Source organism: Ceratotherium simum, chromosome 39 (genome assembly GCF_057802395.1).
Source record: "Ceratotherium simum simum isolate JZ-2026a chromosome 39, ASM5780239v1, whole genome shotgun sequence".
Lineage (NCBI taxonomy): Eukaryota > Metazoa > Chordata > Mammalia > Perissodactyla > Rhinocerotidae > Ceratotherium > Ceratotherium simum.
Genome location: NC_141938.1, coordinates 5,551,087 through 5,569,851, shown reverse-complemented (window position 1 = coordinate 5,569,851; position 18,765 = coordinate 5,551,087). Strand labels below are relative to the sequence as shown.

At 62.3% G+C, this 18,765-nt stretch overlaps 2 protein-coding genes across 7 annotated transcripts in view; one reads left to right on the top strand and one right to left on the bottom strand.

Annotated features, from left to right (window-relative positions):
* The window catches only part of DOCK6 (dedicator of cytokinesis 6), a 41,089-nt gene extending 23,808 nt beyond the window's left edge, over positions 1-17,281 (bottom strand). For all 6 annotated transcript variants that reach the window (XM_087425435.1, XM_087425436.1, XM_087425437.1 and 3 more), the window contains exons 1-18: positions 17,187-17,281; positions 11,652-11,739; positions 10,701-10,876; positions 10,401-10,469; positions 10,007-10,136; positions 9,017-9,229; positions 7,670-7,755; positions 6,611-6,677; positions 6,360-6,509; positions 5,383-5,463; positions 5,112-5,265; positions 4,393-4,520; positions 4,183-4,276; positions 3,661-3,823; positions 679-796; positions 540-610; positions 269-407; positions 82-183 (exon numbers count right to left, since the gene is read on the bottom strand). In XM_087425435.1, the coding sequence (XP_087281561.1) occupies positions 82-183; positions 269-407; positions 540-610; positions 679-796; positions 3,661-3,823; positions 4,183-4,276; positions 4,393-4,520; positions 5,112-5,265; positions 5,383-5,463; positions 6,360-6,509; positions 6,611-6,677; positions 7,670-7,755; positions 9,017-9,229; positions 10,007-10,136; positions 10,401-10,469; positions 10,701-10,876; positions 11,652-11,739; positions 17,187-17,230 (2,073 nt within the window). In that variant the 5' untranslated portion in view covers positions 17,231-17,281. The remainder of the gene's footprint in view (positions 1-81; positions 184-268; positions 408-539; positions 611-678; positions 797-3,660; positions 3,824-4,182; positions 4,277-4,392; positions 4,521-5,111; positions 5,266-5,382; positions 5,464-6,359; positions 6,510-6,610; positions 6,678-7,669; positions 7,756-9,016; positions 9,230-10,006; positions 10,137-10,400; positions 10,470-10,700; positions 10,877-11,651; positions 11,740-17,186) is intronic.
* ANGPTL8 (angiopoietin like 8) lies at positions 1,933-3,543 on the top strand. The gene is given in 5 exon segments (XM_087425264.1): positions 1,933-2,229; positions 2,415-2,576; positions 3,089-3,198; positions 3,299-3,326; positions 3,328-3,543. Coding segments are annotated over 5 exon segments (813 nt in total).
* Positions 17,282-18,765: the final 1,484 nt, after the last annotated feature.

Sequence of the window (18,765 nt, the reverse complement as noted above, 5' to 3'; positions counted from 1 at the left end):
GAATGGGGGACCACAGGGCAGAAGCGTCGAGAGCACGCATGGGCGCACAGGGCGATGGGAGGCAGGGGCCAGGGCACTCACGTCCGGTGTGAGCACGGAGTAGCTGGGCGGCGGCTGGTCCACGGACACCGGGAGGCAGAAGGGGCCAGTCCTCAGGCGGCCGTGCTGCAGCAGCGGGATCCACTGGGGAGAGGCGGCGGGTCAGGTGGGGGGCCGGGCAGGGCCCGGGGGGCGGGGGGGGGGGGGCGGGCCGGCGCGGGGCGCTCACAGTGAAGCCCACGGGCGTCTCCAGGGCCGTGCCTGGCCGGGGCTGGCAGCTGACGTGGAAGAAGGTGAAGAGCAGGTGGTGGTTCTCGGTGACGCAGGCCGGCAGCCGCACCTTGAACTCCTCGTAGAACTCGGGGGACCTGGCGGGGTCGGGTGGGTTCTGCTGGGGGCTCCCCTGGCGGCCCCGCCCCCTCTGCCACCCCGCCGGCTCTCTCCCCGCCCCCCCGCCCCATCGCACCCCCATCGGCGCCCCGGGCCCCCACCCCGCATACTTGTTGTGGTAGACCACCGGGGTGAAGGCCTCGCGGGTGAACTCGCTGCAGCTGGACTTGCCAAAGATGACCTGAGGGAGCGGGGCCGTGAGGGGCCTCCCGGGGACACCCCCCGCCCCCCCCGGGCACAGCCACTGACCGGCAGGGCCTGGCTGGGGTCCTCGCCCGCCATGTACTGGACTCGCACGGCGAGGTTGCGCACGGAGCCCTGGCGGCTGCTGAAGTTGAGGCAGTGCGGGTACACGAACAGCAGGTTCCTGCGGGCATGGGGGCGGCAGAGGCACAGGAGAGCTGGCCGGGGACACGGGGAACAGCAGCCACGCAGCTGGGGCATTGAGGCCGGGTGAGGGGCGACGATGGGCACCGGGCGGGAGATGTGAGTGGTAGAGAGTGGGAACACAAAGGGACTTTGGGGGCAGCAAGGGGGGACGGTGAGGTGGAGGGCCGGGGTTCCAGGAAGGTGGTCCAGGGAGCCAGCGGTCGGTCCGGCCCGAGCCCCACCGTGGCTGGCCCGCCCCTCACCCAGCTCGCGGCCTGATCCCTCTTCCCCCAGGAGAGGCCACTGGGGTGATGTGGCCTGACTCTCCGGTGGGGAAACTGAGGCCAGACTCAGAGGCAGGGGCTGGGCTGCAGCCAGAGTTCTGTCTCCTTCCCCCAGGGGTAACTCTGTGCCAGCCCCAACCTCCTGCTGGGCCTCAGTTTCCCTATCTGTATAACGGGGTCATTGAGCCTCCCTATTGGGCCTTCATAACAATACCAATGACAGTAAACAATAATGACAATAGATGCACCAAACACTAATGTGGCACCTACTGTGTGCAGACTCTGTTCTAAGCGCTCAGCACAAAACAACTCATTTATTTCTCACAAGTGGCCTGCGAGGCGGGACTAACATCACCCCCATTTGACAGGCGGGGAAACTGAGGCACTGGCCCACAGTCATCTGGCGAGCAAAATGGCAGTTAGCATTGATCCGGGACACGGGTGGGTCCTGGAGTCAGGCCGTGTGGCCTTGGGGGTCTGTGCTACCTGCACCCGCTCCCCCAGCTCTCGACTGGGCCAACAGAGACGGGCCACAGGCCTGTGGGAGCAGATGAGACCAGCTACAGGTATGGCGGCTGGAACAGCTCTGGGCAAACCGTGTGGAAACCGAGGCTCAGAGCCTGTCCTGTCCCAGTGCCCCCAGACCACACTTGGCCCTGAGCCCCAGCCAGCGTGATCCCAGCGTGGCCCAACCGGACATTCGCCTGATGCAACTGTCTCGCCACCTCCAGGCCCTTGCATAACACGGGACACCTGGCTGTCCCGTTAACAATTGACCAGGGGCTGGGGGGTGTGGGGGCATAAAAGGCGGTGGCAGTGGCACTGTGGCCGCACTCCCAGGCCCTCGGCCATGCCCGTGCTTGTGCTGTGCCTGCTGTGTGCCCTGGCGACGGTGGCCCGGCCCGTCTCTGCGGCTCCTGTGGGTGGCCAGGAGCTGGCGCAACAGGAGGAGCTGATCCTGCTCTCCCATGGGGCCCTGCAGCTGGGCCAGGCCCTCAACAGCGTGTACAGGACCACAGAGACACAGCTGAAGGAGGCCGGGCACAGTGTGGGCCTCTATGGCGGAGCACTAGGGCTCCTGGGGCAGGAGGTCAGCCGGGGCCGGGATGTGGCCCAGGAGCTACGTGGAAGCCTGTTGGAGTTGCAGGTGGGCACCGCAGTTGGGGCATTGCGGGGTGGGTAGGAGTCTGCGGTGGAGTTATGTCTCGGGTGATCAACTGTCTGGATTTGCCCAGGACTGAGAGGGTTCAATGTTACAGGGCTTTCAGTGTTAAAATCAGGCAAATAAAGACAAGTAGGTCATTCTACTAATGCCCATTATCTATTCATCAGATGGAAGAGGATGCTCTGCAGCTCCAAGCAGAGGCCACAGCCCAGGAGCTGGGGGAGGCAGCCCAGGAACAGCAGGAGCTGTGGGAGAGCCTGCGGGGGCTAGAAGCCCGGCTGAGGGGCGCTCGGCTGGGCCACACCCGCCAAGAATTGGAGGCCTTAAAGGTACGGGGCTCCCAGCCCCAGGGGAGTCAAGAGCCTGATTCCCAGCCAGAACTCACTTCTGAACCTTGAGTCCCAGAGACACCCCCCCCCCCAGGTCAGCCTTCCAGCACCACAGCCCACCCACGTCCCGTCCCATGCCTCAGTTTCCCCATTTGCACATAAAGGCAACAACTGATGTCTCAGAACAGAACCAGGGACTCAGTGCAGACAAAATACTCAGCATGGAGCAGGATGCATGCAGTTAGTTACTCAATAAACGCACACTACTAGAGTAACTAGTAACATTTCTTGAACACCCAATACATACCCAGCACACAATAATCCATATCGTGCTCATAACAAGCCTGTGAAGCCAGTCCTATGTCACCCCCACTTTACAGACGGGAAAGCTAAGGCCAGAGAGTGGCAGTGACTTGCTGGGTCACAGAGATGTAATCGGGGGAGGGGGGCCGGGCACGGTCCGGGGATGGACGGTGAGGTGGCCCCCAGCTAAGGTTTCTGTGACCCCCCAGGCCCACGCTGACAAGCAGAGCCACATCATGTGGGTCCTCACGGGTCATGTACAGCGGCAGAGGCAGAAGATGGCGGCCCAGGAGCGCCGGCTGCGACAGATCCAGGAGAGGTGTGCCTGGCGGGGGCTGGGTGTGCCAGGGGCACAGGGGAACGGGATGGGGGCCCCTGTGCCTCGGCTGAGCCTCGTCTCCCCCCCAGACTCCACACAGCGGCGCTCCCGGCCTGAGCCTGCCAGGATGGAACCGAGGACCAGTCACGCGCTGAGGATGCTTCCACACCCCACGCAGCCCCTGCACGGGGAGGAGCTGCCTGGCCGCTGGGGTCAGCCAGGGCCCTGGACCCCACTTCCAGCCACGGAGCAGAGACGGAAGCAGGGGGGGACACAGGCAGAGGACGTCGACGGGGGACGGAGGAAGAGCACGTACCCCTTCTTGTCTGTCTACATACCCACTAAAGCAGAGCAGCGGGGTCACGCCCTGGGTGTGTGTGTGTGTCTGGGAGAAAGGGGACCTCACTCCGCACTATGCCCGCATGCCCCCCATTCCAGGGCCCGGCCGGCCCGAGGCCATACCTGTAGCTGGTGTGCGGGGCGTAGACCTCCCGGGCGGGGAACTCCAGGATCTCCTTGGTGGGCCGGCCCCTGGGGTCCGGGTAGGGCTTGACATGAAGCAGCTCCGGGGAGAGGCAGAAGTGGGGGTTCTCGGGGGCCGGGGAGATGTCGATCTTGAGCTGGGCTGGGGAGGGGCAGCTGGTTTGCACCTGCCTAGGAGCCTCCGGGCTGGGCCCCACCCTCTCTGGCCTCAGGGTCAGGGCTCTGACTCTCCCACGATGCTCTCTGGTGGCTGACATTTGATCAGCTCTGCCCTAGGACCCATGTCCCCACTGCCACCACGTCCCCCATTTGACCCACCATCTGTCTTATTTATTCTGCTTCTCGTCTGTGGCTCCCATTAAAGATCCAGCCCCTGAAGTTAAGGCTTTGTCTCTCACGGTCACCACTGGGTCCCCAGGGCCCGGCACAGCAGGTGCTCAGGCTGGGTTTGTTGAGTGACTGCATGAGTGACACCTCTCCTTTACGGGGTGAGCCACGCACCGGTCACGGGCCGTAGGCGCCGCAGTAGAGAAGATGGGCGTCGCATGTCAGCCAGGAACTTGAAGAGGTCCTCGTCGCTGAGCCGCTCGGCCTCCTGCACCAGACCCGCCCCGTGAGCCGGGGCTGAGGGGCTGGGGGTCCCCGGGGCCTGTGTGGCCACAGAGGGGTCATGGGGGGAGTCCCTGGGCGCCCTTCCCCAGGCCACGACACCTGCTTAAAGAAGTTGGTGACCGTCAGAGTGGCCGGGCGGAAACCGGAGAAGCTGCAGGCGTCGTCCCCGCTACTCGTCCTGTCCTGGGGCCCCCGACGGCGGCGGTCAGTCCAGGCGGGTCGGCGCTCTAGGGAAGGCGGGGACAGCGATGGAGGGAACAGAGATGAGAGAGAGGCGGGGAGGGAGGGTCCGCGCTCTAGGGAAGGCGGGGACAGCGATGGAGGGAACAGAGATGAGAGAGAGGCGGGGAGGGAGGGTCCGCGCTCTAGGGAAGGCGGGGACAGCGATGGAGGGGACAGAGATGAGAGAAGCGGGGACTCCACCTGTACCGACTCTAACCAGCAGAGGTCGCTGCGTCCTCTCCCGTCACCCGCCCTGTGGCCCGGCGGCCCCGCCCCTCCCCTCCCCGGCGGCCCCGCCCCAGCCCCCCTCCCGTCAGCCCCGCCCCTCCTCCGGCCCGGCAGCCCCGCCCCTGGCCCGGCGGCCCCTCCCCTCCCGTCGGCTCCGCCCTCCTCACCCGACGGACACGCACCTCCCGGTGGCCCCGCCCCCGGCCCATCAGCCCTTCCCCTCCTGCCGGCCCCGCCCCTGGCCCGACGGCCCTCCCCTCACCCGGCGGCCCCGCCCCATCCCCCTCCCCTCCCATCAGCCCCTCCCCTCCCGTCAGCCCCGCCCCTCCCCGCAGCCCCGCCCCCGCCCGGCGGCCCCGCCCCCTCACCGCCCTCCGAGTCCGAGTCGCGGTCGGGCTGCCCCGCGCTGCTCACGATGTTGGCCAAGTGCACGGCCGTCCAGGCGAAGGGCATGCGGTAGCGGCCCAGGCGGGTGCAGAACTGCTCGGCCGCCAGGCGCAGCTTCTCCAGCTTCTCTTTGTTCTGTGGGGAGACCCCCCCCCCAGGCCCCCGCAAACTCAGCGCACCAGGCCTGCTGAATCCAGGCTCCGCCCGGCCGGGTGGCCCCTTCCCGGCCCGCTCCAGCCTCCTGGCGCCTACCTTGGCCGTGTCCACCTCCTTCATCACCATGTAGGGCTCGCAGCACTCGCTGATGTCCCCCTGCTGTAGCACCTTCTCCAGCTGCGGGGCAGGCAGGCCCAGTGAGGCGCTGCGGGCACCCCAGCTCCCACCCTCCCCCCACCTCCTAGACACCCCGACACTCGATCCACCTAGGGGCCCCCTCCAACACCTCCCATGGCTCCCACTGTCCTCAGGATTGTGCGCCAGCAGTCGGCTTGCCCAGCTAGGTGCCCCCGCCCCACCCTCTGAACCCACCCCAAACCCAAGGCTCCATATTTCCCCTACGTTTACTATTTCCTTTGTTAGTTATCAACAGAGGCCACTCTGAGCACGGCTCTGGGCCACTAGGCCTAGACTCCAATCCTGACCACTCGGGGGCTGCAGGATCCCGAGCAGGTCCCTCACCCATCCTGTGCCTCAGTTTTTCCATCTGTAAAATGGGGGCCAGGGCAAGCCCCACCTCCCAGGGCTGCTGTGAGGACTAAAGGCAGAAATCCCCGTGAAGCCTGACTGACTAGCAGTGCCTGCCTGGACGTGCTCAATTAGTGTCACTAGTGTCACCAAATTGAGTCTTTTGGGAAAGGAAATTCGAGCTCACTCCTGGGAACAGAAAATCCCAAACGAATGTGCCAACTAGGTCTTCCCTAATAAACTGAAACACTCTCAACTTAAAAAAACATTTTAAACATCTGTCTTTAAATGTGCCAGGATGCCATTTCTCCTCAGGTGGCCCACGCATGGGTCTTGGCTCAGCTGTCACCTCTCCTTGGAAGCCCTCCGTGATTTCTCCCCACCTGAGCTGGATCAGGAGCCTCCTCCGGGCTCAGAGCTGCCTGTGCTTCCCGCACAACAGCCCTGATCCCCCTCCTTGGTGACACACTGTCCTCTAGCACGAGAGCAGGGACTGCACCTGTGGCATCTGCCATGATCACCCCCTGCCCAGCCCCAGTAGGCACCTTGATGACCAGGAAGATGTCGGGTGAGGGATAAGTCACAGAGAAGATGGCGGAGCGGGCCAGGGTGGAGATGGCGGGGTGGGTGCCGTGGGCCCGCAGCAGCCCCTTCATGGAGTCCGAGTTGAGGTCGAAGTAGAAGTTCTCTGAGATCTGGGGGCATGAGAGGCAGCCGGGCCACCACTTCCAGGAAGCCTGCCGCCCTGAGACAAGGAGGGGGTGGGGGTGGGGAAGGGGAAGAAAGGGGCTCCTACCTTCTTTCTCTCCCGCACATCGTACAGGGCCAAGATGCCAAAGATGGGCTCAATTTCGATCTCAAACCTGTGGGTGAACAGGGGCTCTGGCAGAGGCTGTGCCGTCCACACCCCCCACTCCCTCGAGGCCCAGCCCAGCCTTGGTGCATCGTGGGGGGGTCATCTGATTCCCAGTGGGCCACACGAAACCACCACTTAAGGGCTTGCAAGAAAGGTTTGTCCCATTTTGCAAAAGGTAAGTCACTCACACAGAGCCACGCCAACCAGGGCCCTTGTTCAGTTGGGATGGAATTTGAGGCTCCCCATTGCCCTGAGAACAAAACCGTGTGTGGCCCGGCCCTGCCCACCCCTTGGCCTCATTTTCCTGTCTCCTGATGTCCCCACCTAGAGAGCCCTGTGTGGTCATCCCACGGTTCCATGTCCTGTATACAGTTGGCGCTCAATGAGTGTTTGTTGAATGACTGGATGAGCCTACAAAGCCGTTTCCCAAGCAGCGTGCTTGGGTGAGCCCGGGGCCTCCCTTTCCTGCCCATGTCCAGGCAGGAACCGGGGTGGGAGGGGCAGGGCCGGGCTCCGGTCCAAGGCCACATCCTGTCGGCTCCATTCCCACGCACTTCTGGCTGCTCCCAGAGGCCGGTGTGGAGGGGGCCGTGGGTGGCTGGAAGCCAGGCCCAGGGTCACCAGCGCCCCCTCCAGCCTGGGTCCCCACAGCACAGCGAATGCCGGCTTCCAGCCTCCCAAGTTGTGTGATCTTGGGCACCATGACATCACCACTGTGTGCCTCAGTTTCCCCACTTGCGCCCGCTTCACAAGGTTGTGGGGAAGCTGAGGTTTAATATACGTGAGGGGCTGAGAACAGGGCCTGGCGCTTAAGGACTGGCGGCTTGGAATAATGAAAAAGGAAGTCTCATTTTCTGGCCTAAATGCCCCGGGCGGCCTCGTGGGTCTCAGGGCCACACACCGTAATGGCATGGCCTGTGTGAGCGCCAAGTGTGCGCCACACCATCACCCACGTGGTCCCCTTGTGTGTCTGAAGGGAGGGCGGGTCAGCACACTCACTTAAGCGACAGACACTTGACCAGGATCCTCTGTCCGAAGTGCTCCCGGGGCGGCTCCGGGTGGCTGCAGCGTTCCACGGCCTCGTCCTGCCAAGAGCCGAGGGGGCAGTTGGGACACATCCTCCCAGAAGGGCCTGGAAGGCGCAGCCTGAGACTGGCTCTACCCCGGGCCTGACTAAACGTCTTGCAGTCCCTTGCCTCTGAGCCTTTGCACATGCTGTTCCCCCTGCCTGGAATGCCCTTTGCCCCCTGTCCTCCTTGTCTGGTGACACCTGCTCATTGTCAGGTCGTGGCTTAGCCAGCACTTCCTCCAGGAAGCCTTCCTGACCCCTGAGGCCCAGGCAGGCACCTTGTCTGGGCACCCACAAGGCCCTGTCACAATGGGCCCCGTGGCTGGACACTGAGGGTCGAGGAAGGGACCACTGCCACACCTCACGTGGCACTACCCTGGGTTCTAATTTCCCAGTAGGAGGGTCTCTCCTACACTAGACTGAAGTCTGAGAACAGGGACTGGTCTCTCTTTTTCACACCTGTATCCCCAGTGCCTGCCATACAGTAGGCACCCAAACATGTTGGTTGAATAAATACAGAGGTATACAGTAGGTACCTACTAAAAGTTGGTTAGCTAAACATAGATGTATACAGAAAGCATTCAATTAATGCTGATTGGACATACATAGGGATATACACTAGACACCCAATCAGTACTGATTAAATAAAAATAGGAGTATATAGTAAGCACTCAGTAAATGGCTGAATGAAAACATAGGCATACACACTAGGTACCCAATAAAAGTTGGTCGGATAAATATAGGCATATATAGTAGGTGCTCAATAAATATTAGTTGCTTAAATGCTGTTTGATTAAATAGAGGACTATACAGTAGGCATACAATTAATATTGATTAAATAAATATAGGAGTACATAGTAGGTGCCCAATAAATGCTGGCTGGATAAATATAGGGGTATATATTAGGTATCCAATAAAAGCCATTGAATAAAAATACAGAGTATATACTAGGTGCCCACTAAATGTTGATTAGATAAATATAGGCATATATAGTAGGTGCTCAGTAAATGTTGATTGATTAAATTCTGTTTGAGTAAAGAGAACACTATACAGTTGGCATACAATAAGTACTGGTTGAAGAAATACAGGGATATATAGTAAGTGTCCAATAAATGCTGGTTGGATAAATAGAGTATATAGTAGGCATCCAATAAAAGGCACTGAATGAAAATAGAGTATACAATAGGTGCCCAATAAATGTCGGTGGGATAATGTATAGGGACACAAGTCAGCGGGACGGGTTTGGCCTCCGAGCCCGTGCGGGCGCGGGCACCCACCTCCTCGGGCGCGGGGTAGAGGGCGAGCAGCGCCCGGGGCCGGTTCTGCCTCCGCAGGGTCTCATTGCGCCGGTCCACGTCCTCCGGGGCCGCGCGCTCCAGCAGCGAGGGCAACAGCGAGTCGGCTGCCAGGTTCCTCAGGTCGAAGATGCCAGAGGCGCCGCTGCTCCGCGGGGTGTCGTCTGGGGAGCCCGATGAGTGCCGGGGGTCATCCTGCCAGCGCAGAACGGGCAAGCACTGAGCGCCAGCTGGATACACCTTCATCCCACTCAGGGGAGACTGTCCTCATGCCCACTCTACGGATGGGGAAGCTAAGGCCGGGGGTGGGATCACCACCTCAAGGGTCCCGTGGGGGCCTTGCTGACCCTCTTTCTAGAAACTTCTGTCTGGGGAGCCCCCCTCCTTTATCCCTGTCCGGGGAGGCTAGTGTCCAGTTGTAGTTTTCACACGACCCTCGTCTGGCCAATCAGAACACAACACGTGCTGGCCCCAGGGATTGGCTCTAACATCAGGACGTGCCTCTGCTGGGCCAATGAGAGCCTTCCCCGGGACTCTGCTCACTGTTGCTACGGGGAGGAGAGTTCTTCCCCTGGGCTGTCACCGGCCGAGGACCCTCTCTGACCCCCTGACTCAGCTGCCGTCAGAGCCAGGCTGCTCTGGTTCAAATCCCAGCTCTGCTCTGTGACCCCAGCTCTCTGACCACCACCCCCGCCAAGGGCCTCAGTTTCCCCCTCTACATCTCAAAATAGTACCAAGTAGAAACAATAACAATAATTCTTGGGATGATTCTTGTTGGTATACAGTAGGCGCTCAACAAGTGTTGGCTGACAAAATACAAGCTCAAGACCCAGCGGGCCTTAACTTTTCACTCACACGAGGGATACATTTCCCTTTGGGCTGAAGGCTGTTTGGGTCATTTCCCTCATGTGTGACTGAGGATGGGGGCCACACGCATACCCCTGTGGCGACCCCCACTCGGCGCTCCCTCACCGAGTCCTCCGCGCTGGACTTCTCGTCCCCAGAGGCGTCCTGCTCATAGACCTGGCGGGGGAGGCCCCTCTGCCGCTCTCGCTGCGTCTCGGTGGTGATGGGGCTGTAGGCCGCACTCAGGTGCTGGTACCTAGGAGGGGGCGGGGCTGGGTGGGTGGCAGGGATGAGGGCTCCCAGGGTCCCGGGTGTGCTGCCACACCCCCATGGGGCCCACGTGACGCGGGCAAGCCCATCCACCCTCCCTGCGCTTCACCGGAAAAGTCCGGCCGCCCGTGCAGCGACAGTGGGTGGATAAGCAGGGGGACCGGTCGCTGGGGACCACTTGGCTCTTCTGGGCTCAGACCCGGCCTCTTGGCCCTCTGTCCACCCCGAGCTGCCCCCGAGCCAGACCCACCTCCTGTGGGCGATAATCCAGTCTTCTGTGTACATCTCCACCGCGGCCCTCACCTGGGCATCCAGCTTTCTGCGCAAAATAAAGTCCGGGTAAACTGAGGCAGGGCCCGGTGTTACTCTTTCCAGGGGCCTGTGAGGTGGGGCCTGTTTCAGAGATGGAGGCTCAGAGAGGGAGGGTGCCCTGTCCAAGGTCACACAGCGGGCCAGGAGCTGACCTCGGGGCTGTGGGGGGCTTGATGGGAAAGGGGGTGCCGGGGCGGGGGGCGTGGAGCCCGGCCAGGGAGGCGGGGGCCGGACCCACCCCTCCTCGGGGATCCCGGGCTCCGCGGTCCGGCATTCCCGGGGCTGCAGGAGCAGCTCCAGGTCGTCGGCCGGGAACTCCACCAGGTCGCGCAGGGGCCCGGGCTCGGCGTCCGGCGGCCGGCTCAGGAGCACATCCTCGAAGTCCAGGGGCTCAACGACTTCCGTCAGTGGGACCTGCGCGGGGCAGAGTGGCTGTGAGCCCGCCCGGGGCCGGGAGCGGGGCAGGGGGTGGGCGTGGGGCTGCGCTGTCCCGGGACTGCGGAGCGGTGGGAGCCATGGAGGGTGTTGGAGCGCGGAGGGGCGTGGAGCGGTGGGAGCCATGGAGGGTGTTGGAGCGCGGAGGGGCGTGGAGCGGTGGGAGCCATGGAGGGTGTTGGAGCGCGGAGGGGCGTGGAGCGGTGGGAGCCATGGAGGGTGTTGGAGCGCGGAGGGGCGTGGAGCGGTGGGAGCCATGGAGGGTGTTGGAGCGCGGAGGGGCGTGGAGCGGTGGGAGCCATGGAGGGTGTTGGAGCGCGGAGGGGTGTGGAGCACACAACCTCAGCCGCGCCGCGCGCCCCTCTTTCCAGGCAGGAAGCCACACCCTGCGCCCGAAGGGCAGGGAACCAAGGGTGGAAGGAGAGGCACGTTGCCCGCGGCGAAGGAAGCGACAATCCTGAGGCCCCAGGCAAGCCGGCCCCGCCCCCTGCCACTGCAGCCGGAGGTCCTCCCATCCCCCAGCCTGCCCTCCCCGCATCCCCATCTGGGTGGTCCAGGCGGCGGGAGGTTGGGCCCGCCCCCGCCCCCCAGGACCACCCAGAGGGCTGCCGCCTCCCCCTCCAGGAAGCAGCTGCAGAGACCGGGAGGCAGGGATGGGGACAGCCCCGGAGCCAGGACGGGCCGCCGCGTCCCCGCAGGATGGGGCACTGGGAGAGGGTGGGAGGGGGTCCTGGGGGCGCCCCCAAACACTTACCCCCAGGGAGCTGCTGCAGCGCCTGCTGGACTGGGGGGAGCCACTGCGTTCCCGCGACACCTGTTTCCGCACCTCGGCGGCCACCGTCCTGGGGGCACAGGAAGGGGGCCATGGGGACACGGAAACCTGGGCCGCGGGGCTCTGAGAACCCGGGCTTCGGGGCCAGCAAATTCATTCTGCGAGAGGAAAACCCAGGCGGCGGGCGGAAAAAGCAGGCTGTGGGCCAAGAGAACTCAGGCTTCGGGATCCACAGATCTCAGCCTGGGGGCCCCCCGGGCTGTGACAGACACCTAGCCTCCAGGCCCCCCAGGCTGGGCCTGGGGACCTTCCGATCCCCTCCAAGCACAGATGGGGAAATAGGTCCCCCTTTTCCCTTCCCCCGGCCGCCGCCTGGGGTCTGAGTCCTGCTCCGCCAGCCTGGCTTTCAGGTCTAGAGAGAGACACTCTGGTCCCCGGCCTCCCACCCTGGGGTCCCCCAAACACCCTGGCCCTGCCCCTGCACCCCATCCAGAACGTGTCCTCTGTCCCATGCTTGCTCTGGGGCCTCGGACAAGTCACTTCTGCCTGTGGACAAGTCACTTCTGCCTGTTGGCCTCAGTTTACCCATCTGTAGCTGCCCTGACCTCACCAGGCTGGCGCAGAGCTGAGCAGGGGCCTGGCATTCAGTGGGCACTCCACACATGCACCTTCTCGGGGAATCTGAGACGAGGCTGAGTGTACAGGAGGCCAGCATGACTCCTGAGCACACCCCGCAACCAAGGTCAGAGCTGTGGCCTTCCTGGGCCACTTGTATCTTCTTTGCTGGCCTTCAAAGTCAGGGAGGAGGAAGGTGAAGGGGCAAGATCCACAGGGGAGGGGCCCGCACAGGAATCTGGGGCAGATCCAGGGATCCCTCAGGCCCTCAGCTCCTTCAGCTGAGCTTGCATGGAGGGGAAGGAGACAAAGCCATGCAGTAATCTGCGGGAAGAGTGTGCCAGCCAGCGGGAACAGCAAGTGCAAAGGCCCTGAGGCTGGGGTCTGTGTTGTGAGCCTGGAGATCTCTGCTCCCAGTGGTCTCTCTGAAGGCAGGAGCTAGGACTATGTGGTCCCCATGGAGGCCTCAGCACCAGACCCCGTACACAGTAGGTGCTCAATAAATGTTTTTTTGATGGAACAAGTGAATCCCTCCCAATCTGCCTTCTGGTCCAACTTGCCTAAGTCCCCTGTGAGTCACAGGAGGCCCCAGATCTTTTAGCTGTGCAGCTTTGGGCAGGCGGAACACCCTTTCTGGGCCTCAGTCCCTCTTAAAATCGAGACAGCAATTGCCTGGGCGTTCGGGCCTCACTCGCTCCCACTTCCCACTTCCCTGTGTGCTTGGAAATTTCCACAATAAAAAGCTGTGCCCCCAAAGCGCTATGCTGGGGATCGCAAACCTGATGGGCCAGCAATGAGATGGATGCGTGCGGTGGGCCCAGGTGAGACAAGAGGGAGGTGGGGGAGACTGGGGCCCACTGGGAGCCTCGGTCCCGCCTGGAAGCCTCAGGATTCACATCCACGTGGGTAAAGCAAAACTTGACCGTGACCCCGGCCCCCTCCAACGTGGGGGCCTCCAGTTTGAGACCCCAGCCTCCCTCCTTCTCTGTCCCGGTGTTCCATTTCTTTTCTCCGTCACCTGCCCCCGAGTCTTGTTTCTATCGGCTTGGGAGAGGGTGCGAGAGGGAGGAGCTTCTAGAAAATTCGAAGGGTGTTCAAAGTTGGAGATTTGTCCTCAGATGCCCAAAGTTGGGGCTGCCTCTGGAAGCCTGGACACACAGGGGCTGGGGGGTGATTTACGAATGATGCCGGGGGGTGGGGGGGGACAGCGGACCCGGGTGCCAGCTGTTCTGCAGCTGCTGCCTCAGAGCAGGGAGGGGGAGGAGGGAGGGCCGGGCCTCTGGTCTGGGGGGGGGGCCGACACAGAAAGGCCGGGCCACAGTGCCAGGCCTCGGGACCAGTTAGAGTCCCAGGCTCTGACCCCGGAGCTGGGCAAGTGACAACCCTTCTTGGACCTCTGGGCTGGGGACAGTACCCAAGCCTTATTGAGCTGTTCTGAGGGTAGGGCCTGGCACACAGTAAGTGCTCAATTAAGGCTCGCTGTCACCACACTGCCTCCAAGAGGCTCCTGGGAAACTGGAATTTCTGGCCCTGCTTTTTACACCAAAGGGGAGTGAGGCTCAGAGAGGGGGTGCGAGCACCCAGGGTCACACAGCAGACACGGCGGGGCCCAGAATGGAACCCTGGGCGGCTGGAGGCCAAAGTCGTGCCCTTGGGCGTCAGGCATTTCATGCCGCCCAGGACGGGGGCTCCGGAACCGGCTTCTTCCCTGTCCACACTCATCCGCACAGCGGTCCCATCCAGTCTCGGCGCTCCGACGCCATCCAAACGCTGACGAACCCTGGGGTCCGCCCCCAGCGCCACCCGCCTGCCTTCACGTGGGGTCCTGCACGCAGCTCGCCCGGAACCTGCCCTCCCTGCACCCGCCCTGCCTCACGAGGGGCTGCCCGCCCTCCTGCGAGCTCGGGGCCCGCCCCGGGGCCTCCCCAGCTCCCCTCTCTTCCCCGCCCCACATCAGAGCCGCTTCAGATGCCCCCGACGGAGCACGTCTCACAAAGAGGCGAAATGTTGAGCTGATTGTAGTGGTTTCTCCTCGGAAGGGATCTCAGAATTATAATGAGGTGGCAGGTCATAGGTACCCATGAGATAAATCCTCCAGAGGTGAAAAACTGACCCTCAGAGGGGAGAGATGAAGCAGCAGCACCATCGGGAATTCATGTGAGACCGTGGCCCTCACTCCAAGGCTGGCCAGATTAACAGAGGTCTACCCTCCCAGCGGAGGAGGAGGAGAAAGCCAGAAACAAGAATGACAGAAGCCTCAGATGCTGTGTGTGCCCACTTGTGCAAAAAGTGAGAGAAGAAAACGAATCCATGTAAAACCCTGAAAAGATTCCTCTTCACACCCCAGCCTACCCCTCCGGGACTGAAAGAAAATTTGAAAGACAACACGAGCGCCGGCGAGGACACGGAGCAAGGGGAACTCTCATCCTTCGGAAAACCATGGGTAATTATCAAGCAAAGTTGAAGATATGCCAATCCAACAATTCCACCGTGAGGAGTAGATAGTCAAGTGGAAACACGTGGCCGAGAATGTTCAAGGCAGCCCTGATCCCAACATGGCCATAGTGAAACAACTGGCACATTCCTTGCCTGAAGATGGGGAAACACACACAGGTGGCAGAATACTATACAGCAACGAAAAAGGATGAACCTGGCTACAGAGGAGCCCTCTCCCGACATGAGGAAGCTGGGCACACAGGACTCAACATCCCACCAGATTCTGTTTATAGAACATTCTAAACAGCCAAAACTAACGTACGGCGACTTGGATGGTGTAATGATCACGCCAGTGAGGAAGGGGGGTGGTTGCCATCAGCATGGCGGTTCCGAGGGGCGGAACTAGGTGCAGATCGGGAGAGGCTGCTGGACTGGGGGAGGCCCGGGAAGGTGGAAACAGCCCGTCTCGACTGAAGTGCTTTATAATTATTCTTTAAACTTTGCGCTTTTCTCTAGGAGTGTGACACGTCATGGTTTTTAAAAGGTTTTAAAAACACGCTTGTGAATATAAGAGCAGGAAGAGGCACAGTTTCCGAGATTGTTCTGGGCTCTGAGGCCACATGCTCTTGCGCTCCCTTCCCCACAACAGACCCTCGAGAGGGACCCAAGAACTTTACATCTCGCTTTCAATAGTTAAACCTATGTCAACAGGCCCTGGTGACAATTTAACAAGTGCCATCGCAGACGGGGACCAGCCTGCGATAAACACATTTCAGAGCTGGTCACGATCACCATTTATAGAGTATTTTATTTTAAATAGGACAAGTGGGAAAACAAACAAATTATATTACATCCAATAACATTTGTCCCTGTTATTTACATTCATAAGAATTTGTATTTTTAAGTTGTCCCCCTAAATCTTTGTTTTAAAAGAATTTGTTCAATGGTGGGGGGGAACTGTCTAATATTCAGGTTAATATGGCATTTGTGGGGTGAATGATGGATTGAATGAACGAGTAGATGAATACAGGCCCAGGTCTGAGCATACAGACACCTAGCAGTCCACTAGGCTGCTCTGGCTGGAAGCTTTGAGCCATTTGCTTGTGGTTCACTGGGGCCCCAGGATCTTTCTCTGCTCATCTTATCCTGTGCTCTGTAGCTTCTGTTCCCCAAGGTGGGACCCAGGACCCCTCTTTTTCACTTGAGTGGAAGCCAGGACCCAAGGACATAGGGACTGAGAGGCAAAGAAAGAGGCTCAGAGACGCCAAAGGTCCAAGACAGAGACACAGAGATAACAGAACGTAAAAATTGCCCGACCACTATGCCCCAGACACCAGGCCACGTCCCTCCTCTGTTCAGAACTCTTCATGGCTCCACCTCACTCAGGGTCAAAGTTAAAGTCCTCCCTACAACCCACAAGGCCCTGCACCCTCTGCTCCCACTGTCCCCTTCCTGACTCTGCACCAGCCGGGCCAGTCTCCTCAGACGATCTGCGGACACACGATGCACGCTCCTGCCTCAGGGCCTTTGCACTTGCCCTTCTCTGTATTTGAACTGCTGTTCCCCCCATATGGACTGCTCTCTCACCTCCTTCAGATCTTTGCTGAAATGTCACCTTCTCATCCAGGCCTCCCTGACCGACCTCCCGTATCTAAAACAATGCCCCTAACACATCACCACCATATAATCTACTTTATGGAGCTTCTCGTCTGTCTCTCCGGCTATAGCTGTCCCCAAGGGGGGGACACTTTGCTTGTGTCTCCAGCAGGCCAGCTCTGGACCCTCAGGGCTGCTCTGCCACCTGGGGGTGGTCGGGACAGGTCCCCCAGTGGAGCGGACCCCTGAGTAGATTCGGACCCCGCTGTGGAGGCAGAGACCGGGACGGGGGGCGGCTGGTGGTCCCCAGGGCCGCCACCCCCTCCCCGGCCGAGTCTCTGAGTCTCCGAGTCTCCCGTGGCCACGGAGACGGATCCCCCAGCGCCTGGCGCCGCGCCCTCCCCGCCCGCCCACCAGCCGGGCCCGTCCCAGCCCCCACTCCCCGCGCCCAACCGCCCCTCCGTCCCGGCCGCTGCGGGGAGCCGAGGCGGCCCGGGGGGGCACCCACAGCTGTCCCCTGCGCCCGACAGCTGGCGAGAGCACGGGGGCCTCCCCGAGGGGTCAAAGGCACCGTCCTGCCCCGGCCCCGGGCGCCCGCGCATCCCGGCCCCGCCCCGCGCGCAGGGGATGCGGCGCGAAGGGCCCCCGACTCTCGGGACAGGGGCTGGGGGCGCCGGGCGCGCGCCACCCGCTCTGCCCGCGCCGCCTCCTCCGGGAAGGCCCCCGGGCGCCGGGGGAGGGTCTCGGCCGCCATCGCGCCCCCAGCCGCTCCCCGGCCCCGCGGGAGGATGCGGGGGGCGCCCCGGCGGGGGAGGCCCCGGGGCGGGGCGGGGACACGTGGGGGCGGCCCGGGGGCCGGGGCCGCGCTACCTGTTGATCTTGTGCGCAAAGGCGCGGCGCTCGGCCGCCGCCATGGAGCCCCGCGCGTCCCCCGCCGCGCGCCGTCCCCGCCGCCGCCTCCCGGGTCTGGGCAGCCGGGCGGGGCGGGGCCGGGCGGGAGGCGGGGCCCTTCCGGGTGTCCCGGGCCGCGCCGTGCTGCCCCTGCCGGCCGGAGGGGTCCCCAGCCGCCGGCGCGCCTCGGGGCTGGGCGGGAAACTGAGGCTCTGCGGGGGGCGGGGGAGGAGAGGCGCGGGGCCGGAGGCCGGGGGACGCTCTCGACCATCACCGTCGTCGTCGTCGCCCGCATCACCTCCAGCTGCGCTAAGCTCGACCCTCAATTCACATGCGCGCAGGGAACTCGCATTTCTCCCATTTGACGGATGGGTAAACCGAGGCACAGGCGTCCGGGCGCTCGCCGGGCCTGAGTGATCACGGGGGTCCCCGAGCCTCCAGGGGATGCGCCCCAGTCCGGGGTGAGAGAGGAGGAAGGGTCCGCCTGGGCTCTGAGGCACCCGGGAGAGGTGACTGAGAACCTGGTGGGGGGACCTGCGGGAGCCAGTCCGGGAGGCTGGACTGGCCGGGCCACCTCCACTGGAAGGAGGAGGTGGGGATGTCTTGGGTAATTTGTGGTCTCAAATCCGCTTCCAGTGGCCCCTCTCCCAGCCCTGCTGCAGCAGCCTTAGGGAATTCTCTGGCCCTCCCTCATCCTCTGGGTGTGCCAATGTCTTGCTCACCTCCAAGCCTTACATGGGCACCCGCCTCCTGATGGCCCTTCCAGCCCGTCAGAAAATGTGTTAGGGGGACTTTGAAGCTGAATAATACCAGGGCACAGCTCTACCACAGGCCCTTTGCACATGCTGTTCTCTTCCCCTTGCCCAGTGGAGCCGTGTCAGATCCTGAGCCCACAGGAGGGAGCCCTGGATTGTGGGAGAACACTCACACCCTGCCACTTAGCCCCAGGCTAGTGAGGGCACAGCTAGGGGTTGCTCCAGCCTGGCATGTGACATGCGCACAGGAGTGTCAGCGGCCCACGGCCTGCCTGAGTGGTCCAGCCAGGTGTGACCCCGCCCCTCACTCCTGGCTGCGCCCCACCTCGCGTCACCCTCAACCCAGCCGCCCAGGCTAAAGTCCCTGCTCGGCTCTCCGGCCGGTGGCAGCCGGGTTGGGCAGGAAGCATGGAGATGAGCAAAGATTGGCAGATTTCGCCCCGCCCCTCCGCCTCGTTCCGGTCCAGCCCCCATCGTACCTGGTCTCCCGGCTCCTGCCCTTCGAGTCACAGTTTGTTCCCAGCTCAGTGGCCAGGAGGAGCCTGGGAACATGCAAGTCAGGTCATGTCCCTCCTCTGCCTAGAGTCCTCCATGGCTCCCACCTCTTCAGGGTAAAAGCCCAAGTCCTCACTGTAGCCCACAAGACCCGGCATGATCTGCCTTGTCGCCTCCCTGTCCTCCTCTCTCCCCCTCTCTCCCACAGTCACTCCACTCCAGCTGCCCGCCTCCTCAATGTTCCTCCAAACACTAGGGCACAGCTGCACTGCAGGGCCTTTGCACATGCTGCTCCCCTTCTCACATGC